General features: G+C 47.6%; 4 protein-coding genes across 4 annotated transcripts; 1 reads left to right on the top strand and 3 right to left on the bottom strand.

Moving 5' to 3' along the window:
• Positions 1–3,058: 3,058 nt before the first annotated feature.
• Positions 3,059–5,646, bottom strand: LOC126368262 (blastoderm-specific protein 25D; the record flags this gene model as incomplete). Its single annotated transcript, XM_050012159.1, is given in 4 exon segments — positions 3,059–3,160; positions 3,162–3,633; positions 3,711–3,895; positions 3,968–5,646. Coding segments are annotated over 4 exon segments (2,280 nt in total), but the record flags the coding sequence as incomplete, so codon positions are not given.
• Positions 5,647–6,793: 1,147 nt separating this feature from the next.
• On the top strand, positions 6,794–9,502 carry LOC126368298 (chitinase-3-like protein 2). Its single transcript, XM_050012193.1, has one exon. The coding sequence runs from the start codon at positions 7,045–7,047 to the stop codon at positions 8,353–8,355; it is 1,311 nt and encodes a 436-aa protein (XP_049868150.1). The 5' UTR covers positions 6,794–7,044; the 3' UTR covers positions 8,356–9,502.
• LOC126368302 (uncharacterized) lies at positions 9,499–12,888 on the bottom strand. The gene has a single exon (XM_050012208.1). The coding sequence runs from the start codon at positions 12,759–12,761 to the stop codon at positions 12,255–12,257; it is 507 nt and encodes a 168-aa protein (XP_049868165.1). The 5' UTR covers positions 12,762–12,888; the 3' UTR covers positions 9,499–12,254.
• Positions 12,889–13,875: 987 nt separating this feature from the next.
• On the bottom strand, positions 13,876–21,351 carry LOC126368295 (SID1 transmembrane family member 1-like). Its single transcript, XM_050012191.1, has 18 exons — positions 21,159–21,351; positions 20,857–20,926; positions 20,628–20,724; positions 20,282–20,368; positions 19,924–20,078; positions 19,727–19,834; positions 19,418–19,501; positions 18,519–18,704; positions 18,061–18,217; positions 17,837–17,887; positions 16,738–16,982; positions 16,412–16,597; positions 16,147–16,329; positions 15,941–16,058; positions 15,110–15,232; positions 14,603–14,719; positions 14,400–14,526; positions 13,876–14,282 (listed from the first exon to the last, which is right to left on the bottom strand). The coding sequence occupies exons 1-18, from the start codon at positions 21,224–21,226 to the stop codon at positions 13,901–13,903; spliced, it is 2,544 nt and encodes an 847-aa protein (XP_049868148.1). The 5' UTR covers positions 21,227–21,351; the 3' UTR covers positions 13,876–13,900.
• Positions 21,352–21,578: the final 227 nt, after the last annotated feature.

Below are 21,578 nucleotides of genomic sequence, written 5' to 3' on the forward strand. Positions count from 1 at the left end.
ATAGATAAATTGATTTTGACGAAAACTCAAAAATCATTCTTTTAAAAAAGAAACTAATCTAGTAAGTATTTCAACTTTTTTTATTATCACATGGATGTTTATAAACATTGGGATAAAATTACAAACATGTCAACAGGCCAGGGCTGGCGGCCGCGGCGCTCATACTGTACTTATACATATAGTTAGAATGCCAACAGTCGTCTACCAGCACATCATCGTTTATATTACAAAAATAGTGGAACACTCGTCACAGCACAACACAAGGCAATGTGGATGACGTCACGCGCTCTCCACCGATAAACTCGCTGTATCTAACTACCACAAATTACCCTATGTTTGATAAATAATAAAACATCTGTAATATATACGTATACTTAAAACTTTTCTTAAAAAAAACGCGTTTCCATAAAAATATGCATAATTATCACTTTTGAATTTTATCTTAACAAATAAGATTCAAAATACGTGTTGTCGTCTTTTGAGCTAGAATACACACAGAGGCGGTGCGGGGTAATCGGAGCAGCGCCACGTCCCCGGCACACTCCACTGCACTGCACCAGTTGACCCGATACATGTACATACCTCATTACATGATTATCTACCCAAGATAATAGTATGTGTTTAAACAAGTACCGCGACACCTTATCGGCCCTCGCGGGTGCTCGATAAAGTGGAGCAACGCAACGAAAACACCATACAACAATATCACAACGATGTCGCCGCACTGCAGCCCCGCTGGCGCGGCTCACGTCACCACACTCACTTCTCCACTTACACTATAAAGCATTTAACATACATGTGCACATTACACAGTCTCTTGAGGCCACTCGGACTGAGAACACACAAATATAAAATATGTCCGGATATAAATTGTTCACAGAGAGTTAGTGACATCGTAACGAATACTAAGGAGGATGATTCAGATAAGATGCTATACTTTTATAATAGAAAATTCCACTTGATATTAACTCAGAATAATGTGCTGAATCATCCCTCCCAGTATTCGTTACGATGTCACTTACGAAAACGAAAACTGAGAGTAGTCATGGTGATTCAGACCATGACTACTCTCAGTTGATATCAAGTGGACTTTCCTGCCGGATAATTTTTAGTTCTATTCTTTTGCAAAGGAAAATTCCACTTGACATCAGCACAGAATCATGGTCTGAATCATCCCCCAAAGTTTTCGTTAGGATGTTACTAACACCCTGTATAAGTAAACAAACATTATAATCATCTGGTACCTACTACTAAATGTGATTTTAGAGATACGGTTTAGTTAGGAATTTACAAACTTAGTATAACAGGAACACCGTCATCTCGATTTTAACATACACGTAAAGAAGGCACATTTACAACTTATAGCATCCCGCGATATGTCACAGAGATCCTGCAACAAATTATTCTAAAGTACACACACACACACAAGCCACCCTGGGACCAGTCTTGTATTACTAGGATAATGAGGGAATTTCCAGGCCTCGTTCCACGTTCGACGTGATAATTACCTATTTTCTATGCACAAGAATACTTGAAATTTCGATCAATCGAAATCTAATTCTAATCTAGTTTAGAATTATCTTTCTTACCTATATTGCTCCTCTTAATTTTGAACTGAATAATAATAGTTGGTAGATGTGTTGTGCTTGTGTGTAATAACAAGGGTCATAATTTTATACTCAAGATCAAAGAGACAAATGTCTGGAATCCATGCAATGAACCAGTTGAACCAATGAACCAAACAAAGGCAGCGTTGGACAGCGCCATCTATATTTTAAGGGATGTGGCCCGGACAGTCCCTCATACCTTCAATTCTGTCAGCGGCAGTCATCAGTCCAACTCAGAATCATAATCTGAATCATCCCTCTCAGTTTTCGGTACGGTGTCACCTACACCTGTATTTATTTTCGCAAAATTATCTGTGTAAAGCGGCGACGAGGTCCGTCTTTCTCTGTAGCGTAAAATAGTTAGCAAAGGTGTTCAGATCGGAGCATTGCCATAGAATAAGGGATAATACTAGAAGAGAACCAATATGTAGAACAACAACTCTACACTCTCCACCAATGTCTGAGCCATGTTTACAAATGTCAAGGTGTAGCGTCTGTGTAAAACAAGGTTGTTTGTATGAAGTGTCCGGGGTGTGGCATCAGTCCACAATCGTTGTTCACTGTATTACGTAGCTTTTTCTGTCATAACAATGAATTCTCTCCATAAACTTTAGAACTTATATAAGTAATATACAGATTGGACAAACATTGAAATCTAAAATGAAAAACTAGACAGGGGTTTGTTGCCTAACAGATGTACATTACCTAATAAATCATTATATTTTCGCTCTTTGCTTTTAATTTAAAGAGGCGGCGCGACGCCGAGCCCAGCAGGCAGTTCTCCACGTACAGGTCCTTGACCAGCAGGTCGGCGCCGACGTCGCGTGTCAGAGGCGGCGCGGCGCCGGGCCCAGCAGGCAGTTCTCCACGTACAGGTCCTTGACCAGCAGGTCGGCGCCGACGTCGCGTGTCAGAGGCGGCGCGGCGCCGGGCCCAGCAGGCAGTTCTCCACGTACAGGTCCTTGACCAGCAGGTCGGCGCCGACGCCGCGTGTCAGAGGCGGCGCGGCGCCGGGCCCAGCAGGCAGTTCTCCACGTACAGGTCCTTGACCAGCAGGTCGGCGCCGACGCCGCGTGTCAGAGGCGGCGCGGCGCCGGGCCCAGCAGGCAGTTCTCCACGTACAGGTCCTTGACCAGCAGGTCGGCGCCGACGCCGCGTGTCAGAGGCGGCGCGGCGCCGGGCCCAGCAGGCAGTTCTCCACGTACAGGTCCTTGACCAGCAGGTCGGCGCCGACGCCGCGTGTCAGAGGCGGCGCGGCGCCGGGCCCAGCAGGCAGTTCTCCACGTACAGGTCCTTGACCAGCAGGTCGGCGCCGACGCCGCGTGTCAGAGGCGGCGCGGCGCCGGGCCCAGCAGGCAGTTCTCCACGTACAGGTCCTTGACCAGCAGGTCGGCGGCGGCCAGCCGCGCCGCCAGCCGCGCCACGGCGCCCTCGGCCCGCGCCAGGCGCGCGCGCACCTCGGGGCCCGCCCCGTCGCCGCCCGCGCCGCGGCCCTGCAACCACACGCCGGTCAGTGGCGGGCTCGCCGGTCGCCTCCCACCCTCGGAAGACAGAAGTACTCACCGCAACGCGTCGAAGCGTGTCGAGGCCGGCGGCGAGGCGCGCGAGGTCGCGCTCGCGGCGCTGGGCGTCGTCCCGGCGCCGCTGCAGCTCCTGGTGGCGGCACTGCAGCTCGGCTTCGCGGCGCTGCAGCTCGGCGTCGCGGCGCTGCAGTTCGGCGTCACGGCGCTGAAGATCGGCGTCGCGGCGCTGCAGGTCGGCGTGGCGGCGGCGCGCGCGCGCCAGCTCAGCCTCCAGCTCGGCGGCCTGGCGCTCCAGCGCCGGCGCCTCCGGGATGGGCGGCAGGCGCGCGCCCGCGTATTGGCGTTCGTACTCCGCTACCTTGGCCACCAGCTCGGCCAGCCGCTCGTCGCCCGCGCGCTGTTCCTCCGCCAGAAGCTCGCGCTCGTCCTCCAGCTTGCCGCTCCAATACTCTTCGCAGCGCTCGTACTCGACGCGCATCTGCTCGAGACTCGTTTCCAGCTCCCTGCCGAATATTTTAGTTAATTTACGTCACGTCACGATCGACCTCTCGAAGACCAAGGTGCAAGACTGTCAACTCACTTGACCAGATCCTCTAGTCTAATCTTTTCGTCGCGGTGCCTGGCGTCGGCCTCCTCTAGGCGGGCGCGCAGCGCGGCGAGCTCTTCACGCGCATCGGGCTCCCCCGCGCTCGCCGGCCTTTCGGTCGTCGCCGGGAGCGGCACCAGGTCGAGACTGACCGGGGGCGACTCGCCACCTTCGGCCACCTGTAACGTGAGATTGCAGCTCGTCAGTCGTCCGACGAAACGGAAACATAACACGAAAACCGAGGGCCTCACCGACGGAGCGACGACGGTGACGACGACGGGCGCGGCGCCGGCCTCCTCGTGCCACGTGTGCGGCGCGGCCGCGGGCGGGCGCGGGCGCGCGCGCGCCTCCAGCTGCGCGGCCAGCTCGTCGCAGCGGTCCCGCAGCCGCGCGTTGTCGCGCCGCAGCTCGTCGGCGGCCGCCGCCAGCGCCGCGCCCGCCTGCGCCGCCGCGCCCTGCGCGCCGCCCGCACGCGCCTCCGCGGCCTGCGCGGCGGCCGCCAGGCGCGCGCCCTCGCGCTCGGCCGCGGCCGCGCGGGCCTCGGCGGCCGCGGCGCGCGCCTCCCCGGCCCGCAGGCGCTCGCGCAGCACGTCCGCCTCGGCGCGCAGCCGCTGCTCGGCGTCGGCACGGCGCGCCAGCTCCGCCTCCAGCTCGGCGCGCTCGGCGGCGGCGCGCTCCCGCTCGGCGAGCCGCTCGCGCTCGACGAAGCGCGCCGCCTCCGCGTGACGCACCTCCGTCCGCCGCAGGGTCGCCGTCAGCTCAGCCTCGAGCCGCGCGTGGTTCTCGTCGACCTCCTGGGCGAGGATCCGCGCGCGCCGGTTCGCCTCGTCGACGTCGAGCCGCATTCGGTCGCGCTCGGCGGCGGCGACGTCGCCGGCGCGGCGAACGCGCTCGAGGCGGAGGCGCGCGAGCGCGAGGGCGGCAGTCGTCAACGAGGTCCGGGCGTCCGGCGGTTCGGCGAGAGCGCGCAACTCGTCGTCGAGGGCGCGGTTGAGCTCGGCGGCGACCAGAGCTGCGGCGTCGAAGCCGAGCTCGGCGAGTAGGCGGCGCGGGTCAGGCACTCCGACGCGCTCCCACTCCTCGACCACGAGTGCGGCGGGAAGCGCGGCCTCCACGTCACCCGTCGCGGCGGCGCCCGCGTCTTCGGCGATGCCGTCGCCGATCGACGACGTGAGAGACGCATTGAGCCTGTCGAAAAACTCGCCGACGGTCGTCTCGGCCGTCGAAGAACTCTCGAAGATCCGCTCGACGAGGCGACGGTCGATACCGTCCATGTGAAGCCGCCTGCACAGTCGCAGCGCGCCGTCGCAGTCGACGCGGCTCTCGTGATCGAGGTCGAGTGCAGCGGGCACGGGCGCGACGGGCGGCGGCTCGGCCGGCGGCGGTGCAGGGGCGGGCGCGGCTGCGACTCGGGTTGGGCGCGAGCGGCGACCGTACTTCTTGGAGCCGAACACGAACTTAGGCGCGACCTCGCGGCCGGACGAGTCGTCGTCACTGGGCGGCGGCGGTGTTTCGGGCCGCAGGGGCGGCGACGGCGGTGGCGGGTCACCCAGCACAGCCAGGAGGCCGCTGCGGAACTGCGCGAATGTGACGCGCTGGTCGCGTCGCTCGAACAGCGTGTCCACGAGCGCGGCGCCGCGCTGCTCCAACTGTAACGCGTCACACAACTGTAATACGGCGGCCTTGTTTAGCGCCTCCTCGTTGTCGACGTCGAATGTCTTGAAAACTGAATAGAGGCGCTCTTCGTATTGGTTCAGCGACGTGCTATCCATCGCTAGCGGCCAGCCCTTCTCCCAACATAATAACTGAATTGATTACGACGTATATTGTTCATTGATTTTTCTCTTTTATAATAAAATTACTTTCCAAGGACTCTTCTATTATATTTCTTTAAAAATCTCCATCATCACGGTCATATTGTATGTTGTCAAATAAATGTCAACTCAACTCCACTATTTGTTTTTCTTTTACCCGAAGGGCAAGGCAAAGGGAACTATGCCTATACAGCCAAGTCGTATGTATTTAATTCTTGATGATGATTATTGAAATGATGAAACCTAAGCCCCCACCCTCTGAGCCTACTCTGAACCCCAAACGAATGAACTCAAAAATCTGTTTAAGACACTTAACTTACATACAGTATTATTCCTCGTTATCTGGAGGCACAGCAGCGACAGTGCCCCGCGAAAACAAGCAAAGCGAAGCGCAAAGGCAGGCACTACCTACCTTTTCTCAAAATATTTCGCCGATTTTTTTAACCCTCATAACTCAGGTTTAGATTACAGTAGATAAACTAAACTCTCAGGATATGTTGCCAGCAGTCGACTTCATTATCCTACACAATGTCAAAAAGTCATCAGATCTCATGTAGCGCCAAGTTTCTAACTCTACACATCCTAATTGTACAAACTATAAGTTCACAAACTCTATACGTTAGGCAAAATATGTGGCTTGGCCGTTTGGTAGCGAAATTTTTACATGAAAATGTTTTTGTTGGGATATTATTGTCCTCGATTGTACCATTATTGTACGAAATCAAATAGCGCGTTCCGATGTACGATATTTTTTTTGTTTGATTATAAGCGCAGGTAACGCACAATATTTTTTTATAATGCTACATTACCGTACATTACCATAGGCTAAAATTTTACAGCAGAGTTGTTTTTGTTGGCAGAGTCCTTTCTAAAAGTTGTTTAACAGGTAACTTCAAACGGACCGAATGTATGTTTTGCAAGGACCACCGACCAAGAATAACTTTTGTTTTGGTTCAATTTTCAAGCTTTCAAGGTTAGCCCAACTGACGTCATCCAACGCTGCGTTGCCATTTCGTAAAAATAAATTACCCACGTCCTATGTTTTTAATTTGCTTTGCAAGGAAATTTTGTACTTTTAATAAAAGATTTACGTACAGTTTTAATGATTTTTGTATACGTGACAAATATTAGTAATTAAATACATTAGTCAGTAATTCACTTAATTTTCAATAATAAAATTCGCGTCCTTGGAATGTTAGAGATACAAATTGAATGGTAACACTTATGTCAGCTAGCAATGGCGGCTTGTCATAGATATGAGCCTTGGTCTGTGATGGTTTGGTTCAAAGACCTGTTTGGTTCAAGGTTCAAGTTTGGTTGATTTCGATTTTCGTTCCATTCGTAGTATCTCTTACTAGTCTGTGGTTCCATTCTCCATTCGTTCATGGTTCATGAGTGAGAGTGGGTGTTTGTTGTGTTTACTATTTGCCATCTAGGTATTTGCTGTCAGAAATTAGAGCAAGACCTTCACCGGAGGATAGTTTCTCTTATGCATCATCAGTAGGTTATGCGATATGACTGAGAAATATAACGAATTAAAAAACTCGAACAGTCAACAAGGAAAAACACACATTTACTCCAAGCGTAAGTCATGGTTATTTTGGTTGTCCGTGATGGCGATTATGGCGTTGGCATCGACGGCAGCAGGAATATTGATTGCCGAGTTGATACCCGGAGCTCGTACGTCGCCGAGGCCAGGACGCAGTGCCGTGCTCGTGTGCTACTATACAACGCCGGACCCTCGCGCGACGCGTGCTCTTCTGCCCGCTGACATTCACCCGCATCTCTGCACTCACATCAACGTCGCCTTCGCACAAGTTCTAAATAAGCAAGTCAAACTAAATAATGATCAGTTGCGAACCTTGGAAGAAGTTGTTAAACTGAAATCTTCCAATCCAGATTTAAAAATCTTACTATCCATTGGAGGAGCTGGAGAAAATGATGGATTCTCAGATATGATAGTGAACCATGCATCTAGGAAAACATTTATAAGATCAATCAAGGCTATATTAAGAAACTATACACTGGATGGTATAGACTTGGATTGGGAGTTTCCAGCAGTGCATGGTGAAGTGCAGATTATAAACAAACGTCAACGACAGCATTTTTCCCAGCTTTTGCATGAAATTCGAGCTGAATATATTAGAGAAAAAAGGCCGTATTTACTGACTGTGGCAGTTGCTGCCCCTAAAACTATTGTAGATTTTGCATATGATGTAGATCAGTTAAATCAATATGTCGACTTTGTAAATATTATGACATATGATTTCCACTACTTCACGAAATTCACTCCTTTCACTGGACTTAACTCTCCTCTTTATGCAAGAGTGTCAGAGCAGCTCTATATGGCTACTCTCAATATTAACTACACTGTCAACATGTATGTGAATAAAGGTCTCAATAGAGATAAAATTGTAGTGGGTATACCAACATACGGTCACACTTTCACCTTGGTTAATCCTGACAATGGTGCAATTGGAAGCCCTGCATCAGGTTATGGTGCTCTAGGATCTCTGGGTTTTGTAGACTACCCGGATGTCTGCACATTTATACAAAATTTCAAATCTGAAGTAGTGCTCAAGCAAGATAAAGATGCAAAAGTGCCATACCTATACAAGGATAATGAGTGGGTTTCCTATGACACTCCTGAAAGTGTTTTGGAAAAAGCCAAGTTTATTAAAGAAAGCCAGTTACATGGGGCTATGATATATTCATTAAACGCTGATGACTACCGAGGTGTATGTAAAGGGGAGGCAGGTAACAATGCCAAGTTTCCTCTGGCTCAGGCTGCAAAGAAAAACCTAATTGGCCCATATGTTTTATGATATAAAGGTAGAGAGAAATTAATATCATTCCAATATCAATGAAAATAATTTGTTAATATGCATTTGAATGAAATAGTTATTATTATGTATGTAGTACATGTACCTGTTTCTTTTTTGCCACGTATGTGATCTTGTACATGGTGCAAGATCTCATGGTTCAGGGCTGAGGAGCGCGAGGCGGGCGGCGGGCGCGACATGCGGCGGCAGTGAGCGACATATGTGGTGGCAGTGATCAGGCGCGGTGACGGCCCACGCGCGCTCGAGGCGGCACGCGGCGGACTGCAGCCTGCCACGCGCCGTCGCCGCGTGCTCATCCACTCAGAACCTCACGCGCGCATTCATTACCTTCTTATTAACTTTTACAGTTGGAAAAAAATGTAACAGTTTCATATACGGCTAATATTTCCGCTTGACGGCCTGCCATAGTGGCCCTCACTGGATAGTTTATTAAATTAATGCCATGTTATTTATTAAAAGAATATATTCTTAACAGTTCCTATGCATAATGATGTTCATAAAGGATATAGGTATTTTAAAATTAACTATGAATAATATGCTATGCACTATTTATTAAAAAAGTGTATGTAGTGATTGTGATGATGGCTGTGATTAATTAGCATTATATTTTGAACACTGCAACTGTGACACTGAATATTATTATTCCTTATTCTATGACTGAAGGCAGAAACTAGTCGACATTGGGCGCCATATTAGAAGTTACGGAATGCACAGTGGGCGCTGCTGTGGCCTTCATTTTAGTATAAGTAATCGAAATCACTAAGTATGTGGGCAGTGTGACATCGAAATCCATAATATATTATGTTCTAAAAACACGTATATTAATTACGCTATAAAGAAGATATTTTATTAACATTCAATTATAATGTCATGAATGATCTATAAGTTTCGTTGACGATGCGATCTCGCTAAGTATTGCAATTAGTTTTCAACACAGTTAAAGAAGTGCTGCTGGATTGTTTGTATGCAATAAATATTATACACCTAACTAAAGTCTATGTTTTTGATTTGGAATTCGATTTTATAGGGATGTTTTAATTATTCGTGACAAGGTAACAGTGAATGTGGATTCATTTAAGTGTATTGTTTGGGTCAGGTTGTTTTGTTATTAAAAGATTGTTTAAAAATAGTCCAGGAAGCTCTTTAATATGGCACTACCTTAACAGTACCTATTCTACATTAACACTACATCTTCGAAGGCAATGCATGTGTTTGTTTGCCCGCACCGTGTCAGCGTGATGAGCACATTCTGAATTTTGAGTTCTACTTTTAAATATTATGCCATAAAAAAAGCTCGCTTCTTACTTGTAAGCCCTATTCCAGACAATTCAGAATATACCCTTCCTACAATAGTATTTTGCGGGATACACGTGTGCCTGCACGGGTATGTTTATTAAACTCCTAGTAAGCTAACAGAATCTCTTTATTAGAACTATTTCCACGCATCACCTACAACGAAACAAATGAATACAAGCACCTGTATTTCATTTCAAAATCTGACAAGACTGAATTTCATCTCTTTGAATCCTTGAATGTGAAGTGCTTAGGTCCAATTAGATACATTTATTCCGTTACTTAAATATACAAAATAAACACAATAGCAATCCAAAGCCGCATCAGGAGTACAGAACACAACTGCAGTTAGTTCGGTCCCACCATTATGTCTATCTAACTAAGCACATACCTTCAAAACTGTACCTATTATTACAGTTATACTTAAACAGTATTACCTCACCTCTGCCTGCCCCTTCAGGGATACAGGCGTTATGGTATGTTATGTGTTAAACAGTATTACAAAATTTAACCTTAACAGATAATAATTATTCAATTAAAAATAATAATATATACTTATTTAGTGGTAATTTGATAGCATCCTGAGTCCTGACCGAAGTTTTCAAGGTATGTGTGTAGTCTCTTGTACACATTCAAAATCAATGAATTTTCTTATACTGTTTCTGAATAATCGACTGTACATAATAATATGCTGTACATCAATGAGGGACTTTCCAGGCTTCATTCCTCAAAAACAATATAGATGGCGCTGTACAGATTTTCCTTCATTTAACCTTCTAATTTCATGGATAGCATGCATGTGCATCTTTTAGGTATCTTTGTTTTTGGATATAAATGATGACCCTTTTTATTACACTCAGGGACAATTACATTTTCCACCCATTATTATTCTGATCAAAATAAAGAGAAGCAATATAAGTTGCAACATAATTCTATACATAATAATGTGATCCTTCTGACATTACATTGTATTTTTGAATAATTATGTACAATCATGAGCAATATCAAGTACGCACTTTAGAACCTAGTCGCACTATCATATTCGACATTTAATGACTTAATGAGACTTACGGTTTAATTTGTCAAAAAAGTTAATGTCACATGGTTGCAAAGTGTATACACATTAGTAGTCATGACTGTACCCGAGTAATGAGAAAATAGGTAATTATCACGTTAAAGCGGCACAACACCGTCTATATTGTGTTTGGTGAATGTAGCCTGGAAAGTCCCTCATTAATAAACAATTATTTTCTTATTATAAATCTTAGCAAAAGCAATTAAAGTTGTAATAATTAATATGGAAATAATAAAAGCAACAGTAGTTCCTATAACAATGTAAAAAAACAGTTAAAAATTGTTGTCCTTGATTTGAGAATCAATATTTTATAAAATGAAATATCATTTTAAATGCTTTTTACAGTCCTTTTCATTTCTAACTTATCCAATAAAATTGTAATGCTTAACAGTTCACATTAAACCGAAGATTTGAAAAGCATTTGCCCTGGAATTCAATTCCAAACTACATTGAGGAGCTGGGTGTCTAGCGCACTGGAAATCAGCATGTTTATTTATGACCTGTAAAGATTTCTATGCTATCTGTCACATACCACTAACAATGTAGAGTTCACACAAAATGTAAATTCATTCATATCACAAACTATATAATCTATAATTCTCTATAATGCATATACATTTAATAATAATAATGTATAATAGTTGAGTATCTAAATATTAGGATATGGCAACTTAATAACAACTTATTGTCTAGTGGAATACTCTATAACTAAAGCAGTGAACGGGAGCAGACCGGCCCCTTCACCACCGGTGTCTATGTAGCCAACTGACATCTACTTAAACTAATGCAGATGAATGTATATAGCTGTTTCTAAAATTCATCTATTAATTATTCTGGTAAAATTAACTTAAATTGTAATTTCATAAATCATTTACTGAGCATGCATCATTTCATTATAATTGTATGGCTTTTAAAGTTTACATCCTCTTGGAATTTAAAACTGCTTAACCAATCCCTTTCAAGCATCACTCTGCAGAACAATACTAAGTTACCCTGTCTGTCAGTTGGTTACATATTATCACTTCAGGGTGGTTTTAAAATAACTAAGTAACGGCAAATTATATAGATTTGTGTGTGTGTGTGTGTGTGTACTGTTAGTAAATTTTATATTAGCCAACTTGTTTTTTTAAATCCACCCTGAAATTGTAAAATACAGTTAAGATTAAACTTACAGCAGGACGGTTGTCTCAATGTTGACATGTTATCATTGCAAAAGCAGTGCAATTATTTGATATGTGAGAGCCTAAATTCAAATGTTAAATTAATTCAATTTAAATAAAGTACCTACTACTATGGCTTTTTGTGACTTTCAAACTGACTACTGAATAATATTGTTATTGTATCCAAAAAATAAGATGATTTCCATTCAAAGTCAAAAGTAAAGTGAATTATTTCAGACACAACATAATAAAAACTTAAACTTAGTATAAGTTCTAGACCGTTTGTTAGAAATATGAAAGTGGAACAATTGCTTGTGAACTTGCCAGAGCCCCAGTGTGGAGGGTTGGCAACGTTATGTCTGCAGCCAGTGGAACATGAGGCTGTGCACAGTGGGGTAGTCGAGCTCGGAGTTGGGTGCGCTCAGCAGCTGGTGCAGACTGAGTGTCGGCGAAGCAGCGGGCCGCGGCGACTGCTTCAATTCGCTCGAGTGAGCAGAGTTGTCGTCAGACGCGCAGTCTGAAGAGGCCGCCCATGTATCATCGTAGTTGAGATCGCACAGGGTTGGCGGCTCGTCGGGGTCGCTTAGCTCGTCATCGAGCAGCGCCCGCGACTTGCCCCGCGACTCGCCGCTGTCCGCATCCCGGCCCTCGTGCTGGCGGCGCGCGTTCTTTAACGCCCGGTAGCGCCGCGAGCGCTCCCGCTGCAAGCGCCGCTTGCGCTCGTCCGCTCTCTCGAGCTCTTCTGGAGACTTCTTGGCGCTTTTACCCAGGAAATACCTAACAAATGACTCGTCGCAGTTCCGCTTAGACAGGTAACTCGCCATCAATTTGTAGTAGTACTGATTGTCCATAGTGCTCATTTGTACGACTTCCACTGACTTTTTGCACGAGAAACAAAATGAAAGCTATAGAATATGCAATAGTAAAGAAATTGCGAAATAAAAATAATGAGAACGCGACAATCGCGACTGGCTGACGTGACGTCAAGATAGCGTTCAAAAATTATGAACGCGAAACCAAGAAGGCAATTCAAAACAAAAAGACAACAAATATAATAAAAATAATCATATTTTATATATTAAATAAAATAACCGTCGGTGACGGAAATAAATCTTTAAGACAAGTTTTTTAAATAACTTTGACCGTTTATAATTTATGAACTTTATTTTGAAGTTTTGATAGGTATATTTGTTTCATGTGTACCGCGAAATTTAATTTTGTGTGCCTTTGCCTTTCTCTGAGGGAAAAAACAAGATACAAAAAAATTAATTCATTTCGTTGGAGTTTATTATCAAATAAACGGCCAATATCCTTCCAAAATTCTCTCAATAGTCTCAATTAACCGGAGCACACCACGCTGCTTCACTTATTCTACCGTGTCACCAAACTGGTCAAACCTTGTATCCTGTATATCCTGGTTATTTGTCATTGATATGGCTAATCTAACGACCACCATGTTTTTTGTCAGAGTGTCTACATTGCCCAAGTGCCTAGCACCGATGTGAAAGCTTTTATTAGATATTTCTCCATTTCAGCTACGATCCCCATTGACTAGTAAAGTTAATAAATAATACAGGGTGTTAGTAACATCGTAACGAAAACTTTGAGGGATGATTCTAAGTTGTTATCAAGTGTAATTTTCCGTCGCATATATAATATTATTTTAGGGGAATATTAATCCCCTGAAAAATATTTTTAATAATTACAAAAATCCTCTTTCACAATAGGTACATAAACCAGTAAGTAGTAACCGGGATTATCGGCTTGCCGTGATTTCTGAAACACGGAGAATCGTGAGCCCACCGGACTCCACCACTGGACCTAGAAAAACGCTGCTTGGTGAGTCTATAATATACCATTGTTATTCGTTGCCGTTGATGGCTTATTTCGTGTTTGTTCACGTCTCTACACCGTCCTGCCGTGAGCATACCTCAGGTGAAATTATAATGAAACGATAGATATTCAGTATTAAGATATTGTTTAATTCTAAGAGAATGTTTTAGAAGACGGCAATCTCGGTTCTCTTGACGGCGGCGAGCCCGTCGTCCCATGTGAGCATGGTGTTGAAGGACAGATAGAGCGCGACGGCGGAGAGGAAGTGCCACAGGTCGTGCGAGTCGTAGAAGTGCAGCACGCGGCACTCGTGGTTGCGGTGGCGGGACAGCGCCGGCGTGGTGGCCCAGTCCGAGCTGCCCGACACGAAGAAGTACAGCGCCGGCGCCCAGGCCAGCGCCGCCGCCGCCAGGAAGGCCCACGCGTACCAGCGCGGCCGCTCGCCGTGCAGCAGCTTCATGGTCAGGTAGAACACCATGTACAGCAGCGTGTTGCACAGGAGCACCTGCAACAGGTGCCCCGCGAAGTCCGCCGGCATCGAGAACAATCTGCGCACACGCCACCGCCGTTACTGAACAACACGTCTACTACGATCGAATGTGACAATATCAGATGACATGTTTTCAACAATAAAGAAACAAGAAAAGTGGTCGTAGACTGATTACCCGTAGAGCGCGAAGGCCCAGTTGATGGCGTTGGCAATGAGCAGCATGACCAGCCGCGGCACGTACAGCGGCCGCGTGGCCGGCAGCGAGCGCAGCCCGCGGGCCGCCTCCGCCAGCCCCGACCCGTCTGCAACACGACGCTCGTCAGCTCCTCGCCCCGCGGCCGTGACGCCGCCGCGGCGCGGTGCTGCCGCCATACGTACCCAGCCGGAACTGGCCCACGTAGTAGATGTGCAGCGACAGCAGCAGGAAGGTGAACACGTGCAGCACCGTGAACACGCCCCAGAACAGCGCGCCGCCGCCCAGCACGCCCCACACCACTGCACCACCACCATCAAGTAGTGGAGTACGATGAATAACAGAACAATAAATATTAGGTACAACACTGTTTGTTGGGAAAATAACTCGGCCTACAAAAATATTAATATCTCACAACTACACTAATTATTATACCAAGTGATAACCATAGGGAACAGTGGACACAACTCCGGCAGAGCTCGCTCAAGCTGCTGCCTTATTGCATGAAGAACCTCGGCAAAGGCAAGTCGATGCAGCATTGCATATGAGTGTGAGTGTGTCCAGAGTCCAGAGTATACGTTTGCAGGAGTAAAAGAGAGTGGGGTTAATCCGGCGACAGCGGTTCTCATACAAAACACGCATGCGTCGTTGACGTGGGGGGCTGCTGCCAGCGGCCAGGGGCGGGGGCGTACCGAGCGCGATGAGGACGGCCAGCACGCCGAAGGTGGAGTGTGCGCGCGCGTTGATGTCGGGGTGCCGCGCCTGGTAGATCTTCACCATGCTCAGCACCGCCAACACGTACATGAACGCCGTGTCTGCAACACGGCACACATCTTAACGGCACCGACTTGACTGGGGCACACATCATTTCACTCCCCAAACAGCGTTACCCAAAATATTTTGGTTGCCAACCACTTAAGGGCAGGAGGATGTTGACCAATAATGTTTCACGTTACACGCGAATAATGATCAACAAGAATGGCCAGTGCGAAGAATGGCGCACGAGTCGAGCGAGTGTGCCGCGGCATCGGCCGGCGGGTGACAGACTCCAATTCTACCAGCATGTTAACCGTGGTTTCCGCCACCTTTAACAGACTAATTATGCCCACTAAAATAGTTGCGGGGTATACTTTGGCAATTGCTAAGTGGATAATTTATGAAAGTAAAATTTACGATTTTGGCAGGTGGGAAATGAAACTATGCCAATAGTTGGGTGGCTTCCTGGGTCAAAGATAAATTATGAAATTCTGATTACCAACTAAATAAAGACAGATTTATTAAGGGTGACAAAAAAAGGTTTCTTTGTAAAGTAAAAAAAGAAAAAATAAGTGCGACGTGACGTCATGTTTTTCTATGACGTTACAGGTCACTTTTTCATACAAATTCCATAGTAATTTCGTGGTTTGAGGTCTAGTAAAAAGTAACTGATTTGACTAGTTGGAAAGTACCGTATTGTCTGCTAAGTTAAAAGCCAAATAATTTTCTGCGAAAAGCTATGGTTCCGAACCGATGACAATACTGACCAAACTGGAAGTTGAGTCTGTTGGGGCACACGTGGTAACTGGCGGACAGTAGGGCCACCATCATCATGCCGGCGCCCAGCGCGCTCAGCAGCCCGTAGTGTGCCGGGATGCCGTACTCCTGCGACCACAACAAGCAGTTAGCGGCAGGCGCCGGCCACGCCAGCCGCGGCCGGGCGCTCGCGGCAGGCGCCGGCCACGCAGCGTACCTCGTGGCGGGGCTTGCGGCGCCGGCGCGCCCGGCGGCGCCGCACCTGCAGCATGAACAGCGCGCCCAGCAGCAGGTAGCCCAGGTTGGACAGCACGTGGTTGAAGTCCGACACCTGCCCCAGCGGGTGCGCGCACAGGAAGTTGTAGTAGCACAAGTCCAGCGAGCCCCACACGTTCAACACCTGCACATCACAGGCGTATTAAAAAGGGAATAGAGGGCAATTTTCATGGAAGCATATGGGTAGCGCAGGAGGCTATGCTCACGAGCTGGAAGGCGGCCACGAACTGCAGCACGGGCAGCGCGTAGAAGACGGCGACGGTGTACAGCGTGTGCAGGTAGCGGTCGGAGCGGGCCCGCCGCGTGCGCGGCCCGCGCCGGGCCAGCGCCGCCACGCGCAGCCGCGGGGGCAGCCCGAACGGGGCCACAGCCGCAGCCGCCTCCGGTCGGCACTGCAAACATTTTCAATCGAGACTGAATGACCCATCCGCACTGCAGTCGGGTAAAAAACTTTTGTAAATAATATGTCGATCACGAAAATTTAATTGAAAATAGGAAGATAATACTGAGTATAAAACTATGTTTGTTTCACCTGATCTTGATTCGCATCCGTCGTTGGCGAAGAATCTACGACAGTGACGGACGTCGGCGCCACGACGCCTGCGTCGTAGGGCGCCGCTGGGCTGATGACGGCGACGCCGGGCGTCCCGTCCTCCGAGTAGGCGCCGTTCACCGCCGCCGCGCTCTGCCGCTGTCCAGCCACCTGGCCGGCGGGCTGGCTGGGCTCGGGCTCCTCGTCCGACTCGCTGTCGTCGTCCACACTGTCAAACGTCGCGTCTGCAAACATCCACTATTGACCTTATCGCAGGACTAACCTGGCGTCCTACTCCTAGTTTGCCTCCAATCAAAGGCCTCCAATGCAGAAATCTGACGGAACATTAACTCACTATGATTGCGAAAGGAAAATTTATTTGCCTCTCTTTTTGCGTTTAAATGAAGACCCTATAGCGCGCCACCTACCTCGATGTGACTCTTTAATGCCGGAAGTCACAATACATCTGAGAGAGGTACCCTGAGCGCTCTGTCTATATGTGAATAAAGCTAGTGGACATGATACTTACTATGCGCCTCAGAGAAGGGCAGCCGTGCGGACTCGGCTAACTACCTATAGGCCATCATTACTTCCATCATTTGTAAAGTGAAATCTAACGACCTACTAGCAACCTACAGCGGAAAAAGCACCGCGGGTTACCACCCTCACTTGTTTGATATACCTAAAATTCGCACCAAGCGTTTCGGTTCATCTTTCATAATGTGTCCAGCCAAGGAGTGGAATGCGCTTCCGCCATCGCTGTTCCCTTCGTCATATAACTTAAGTTCCTCGTGCAAGTTTGAATAGGCACCTTCTGAGTATGACTGTTACACTGTCGACACTGTCGTAATCTCTTTTTAAGCTGGAGAAAAGTGTCACGAAAACCAATTTGACTGAAAAAAGTAATCACAGCTGGTGGATGATTTATTTTTAATTTAGGCTTCAGCACGAAAATATTTATTAGAGTTGAAAAGTAGAAAGTAAGTATACTCTTGATAAACTTAACAAGTAAATATTATTAATCTTAACATTACAAAGAAACAAAAGTACTTACACGTAAGTAACTAACTCATGATAGATCTATAAGTTGAGAACGTACCAGAACCTCTGCGTCTTCTTCTAACACCAGCGTCCACTTCATCCTCTCCACCTGAAAATGTTATAGAATAATGTTATATAAGAGTTAGTCTTACTTGAAAAATGTTACGAAAAGCTATTGAAATGGTCAAAAATAGTGAAATCATAGATTTACAAGCGCGAAAATCCTAAGTCAATGTGTCAAATAGTATCTGGTTTCATCAAACTAATTATATTAAAGCTTACTCTTGGCGTCGGCGAGCACGGCCTTGGGCGCGATAAGCCGCTTGATGGGCTTGTACCGCTGCGCAAATATGAGAGCCAGGAAGCCCGCGTAGAACACCAGGAATATGACCAGCGTGACCACGCTCGCCACCGCGTACTGTGTGCGCGTCAGCGCCGGCTGTTGGATACGGACGCAGAAATAAAGTTAATTTTTCACTCATAACGGCATTTTGGAATCAGGACATCGCCTGTGTTAAGGGACGAATATGAGAGTGGGTGTCCCTAGCAGCACAGTAGAAAGGAGACAAACGATGTGCAGGAATCGGCTAATCACTGCAAGGGAGAGACCGACAGAGTGTCATGTTTCTCGCTTTGTTTTGGTTGGTCACTTCCGCACGTCTCCGCTCCTCTTTGGCCTCGCCTCTTCAGCGTTGAAATATCGATAAAGACGAGCGTGTGTCGTTGTAATACCCACGTACTCGCACTGTGAGCGTGACAGTCTTGGCTCGTGTGGGCGGCGCCTCTGTCCTGGCCGAGTCCTCGGCCCCCAGCGCCGCCTCCCACAGCCAATCAGAGTCGCCGCCCGGGTCACCCTCGCCCGAGCACTCCCCGTCCGTGTCTTGCACCAGCACCATCACATAGAACCCCTCCGGGAACTGACTCCGCTGGAATGTTACAGAACTGACGTTAGGCACAAGACGAGTGACAGTAGGTACATGGTATAGGGATCGTTTTATCAAAAAATTCACAAGCTTCATCAGTACAAAGTGGAGCTGAACACATTGAACATTTCTGTTACTTTCTAGGGCATTTTACTGTCTTCCCGAGATCCTGCAACTCTGCGATTGTACGGATTGTATTGACAGAAACGGTTCTTTTCCGCCTTTGCGTTATTATGCAAGAAATTGTCGTAGGGAGACCATCCCTACAAAATTCTCTATTCCGTCCGTGATACCATCACTACCTAGCATGAGACAGGTTCTGTTCTCTCGTGTGGGTTGTGAGGTGGATTACCAACCTCATCAACCCTGGTGTCAGGGTTACTATTGAGCCGCCAAAGGTCCCTGACGTGACTCATGTAACGACTACTTATTTACATCAGTAAGTAGTAACCGGTACCAACGGCTTAACGTGCCTTCCGAAGCACGGATCATTTTTCTTTCGAACAATCGGGTGATCAGCGTGTAATGTCCTAACCAAACTAGGGATCACAAAGTAATTTTGTGATATTTCCTTACCGGGATTCGAACCCGAGACCTCCGGATCGTGAGCCTAACGCTCAACCACTGGACCACGGAGCCGTTAAAACACAGACGGGTTACGAGACAGGACGTTATGGGACAGGTTATATAAATACATATAGTAGACATATAGTTACCGCGACGTTAATCCCGCCGGAGCGCTGCACGGTCATGCGCAGTCCGCCGATCGATATTGTCTCTGCTGTCTCTGCCACCGGACACTGCAAACAAGTTGCAAATCATACAATTACATTTTTACGGTATGAACTTGGGAAAGGAACGTCCCTTGCTAACAAAAAATAATTTTAATTTTAAAGGTTTTGTATTTTTGAAAATACGTCAAACTAAATCAAACAAACGAGCTCCAAAACCCTGGGTATTTAGGTGTGCAAATTTCTCTGAGTCACTTTTGTTCGCTTGCGCCCGGCATTGGAGCCGACACTCACCGTATAATTGTGCACGGCGAGCGTGGCGCACACGTCGTCTTCCGATTCCATCACTAGCCGCACGCGCGACTCTTCGCCCCACCCGTAGTAGTAAACGCCCGTAGCTGTCTGAAAATATTACAACGCTCATATTATCATTAGAAGATAGTGCTGCTGCACACACGTCTCGCGCGGGGTCGGCACGTGCCGTCATGTACCTGCGTGACGGTGACGGTGGCGGGGCGGTCCAGGTCCAGCAGCACGTCGCGCGCGGGGTCGGCACGTGCCGCCACGTGCACGGCGCCACCCCCCGCCGACGACACGTGCAGTGAGAACGCCGCCCCCCCGTTGTCCACGGCCACCGGCGCGCCCTCTGTTGGCATACATCCTTATTTCTATGACCGCCACTAACACACATTAGCGTGACGAGTATATATTCCCTCGCTACCAACCAACCCGTAATTAATCGTATGCCCGTAAAGTTATAGCCCGTAGCGCCCATATATCGTTCTGCCACATAGTTAATACAGTTTGAAGCAAAGGTACAATTATTGTAATGGAAATGAAATAAATCACCGGTGAAGTTGAAGCAGAGCGTGCGCTGCAACTGCTGCAGCAACGCGCCGTCACGCGACCGGTATGGCAGCTGCCACGTCACTGCGCCTGCGCATGTTAATGTTTATCATCATTGGATTATCGATAGTTAGATATTTTTTGCAGTTTTCACTATAATCGTCTTATAAAATAGTATTTTGGAAGATTATTATAAATCCAATCAATTTATTTGCGAAAACACATAAGAATACAAAAAGGTGGTAGAATAATGAACAGTGCTGTGATGTGTTTATAATTAGGTTACAACAGTGGTTAGGTACATTGGTGTAGCTCTAGAGGAATCATGGTACGTGGGTGGTGTACAGACCAATGCGTTGCCTGGCAGTGACCAGCACGGGCTGCGCGGGGTCGGCGGCCGACGCCTCCAGGCGCACGCGCGACGGCCACGCTGCTTGTTCCGCCGTCTGGCCAACACACACGCACAACGCTGTTTTAAAGGCCATTAGAAAGCTGTCACAAGTGCGCTGCTTAAATCATTTCACAAATATGCAAAGGCCTGCGATGATGATATCAAAACAACATCACGTGGAACTCACCGGCGTGAACTCTAGAATGTATTCGACCGTGTTGTCTATCGTCAGCTGGATGTCTTGCTCGAAGAATGCCCTGTACACGAAACCAAGCTGTAAGTAGTACACGGATCATATAAAAAGGGTGCGGTTAGAAGATAGTGGCGTCTACGTCGACGATACATCCTAGACGCCCAGCGTTTGATTTTTTGCATAACATTCCTTTTGTTAAGTAGCCGAGGTAAGGGGAGGAGTTGATGCGTGCATCTGTTATTAAGAGTGCAGAGGTTGTATCGTCGCCGGGCCCACGTAGATCAGTAGATACTGACGGCAGCCGCTGCACGTCGATGGCGGCGGCGGCGGCCGCCACGGCCAGCAGCGCGGCCGCTCGCCGCATCGCTCGGTACTGCTGGTAGCGTGCTGTGGTACTGGAACCACGCCGTATCGACCACACCTGCCTCTAGATCACTTGCAAGACCCACAATCACTCGCGCCGGCACACGAGGGGGAACTGCCCGCTATCAGTTCCGAGTCATATCTACTGATAACGCAGCCTGGACGCGTCCCGACAACGAGTGACTCAGTGACCGATATACTATTGACAGTTTCAGGTGAGATAATAGAAGAACTAACAATTTTACATTCTGGTGATGACCAATTATTTTAAAAACGAGATACCGATAGTGAATTCCTTGAATAATATGAGTTTACTCTCCTATGCACTAAAGTATTTACTTACTAAAGAAGTA

The sequence above is a fragment of the Pectinophora gossypiella genome, chromosome 7 (assembly GCF_024362695.1).
Source record: "Pectinophora gossypiella chromosome 7, ilPecGoss1.1, whole genome shotgun sequence".
Taxonomy (NCBI): Eukaryota; Metazoa; Arthropoda; class Insecta; order Lepidoptera; family Gelechiidae; genus Pectinophora; species Pectinophora gossypiella.

What these genes read in the sequence shown, in the direction of transcription:
- LOC126368298 (XM_050012193.1), top strand. Translation starts at nt 7,045, where the DNA reads ATGACTGAGAAATATAACGAATTAAAAAACTCGAACAGTCAACAAGGA.
- LOC126368302 (XM_050012208.1), bottom strand. Translation starts at nt 12,761, where the DNA reads ATGAGCACTATGGACAATCAGTACTACTACAAATTGATGGCGAGTTAC.
- LOC126368295 (XM_050012191.1), bottom strand. Translation starts at nt 21,226, where the DNA reads ATGCGGCGAGCGGCCGCGCTGCTGGCCGTGGCGGCCGCCGCCGCCGCC. An exon ending in GCTCTGCTTCAACTTCACCG is followed by an intron (nt 20,079 to 20,281) that starts GTGATTTATTTC and finishes GTATGCCAACAG; the next exon opens with AGGGCGCGCCGGTGGCCGTG. An exon ending in GCCGCAAGCCCCGCCACGAG is followed by an intron (nt 16,059 to 16,146) that starts GTACGCTGCGTG and finishes TTGTGGTCGCAG; the next exon opens with GAGTACGGCATCCCGGCACA.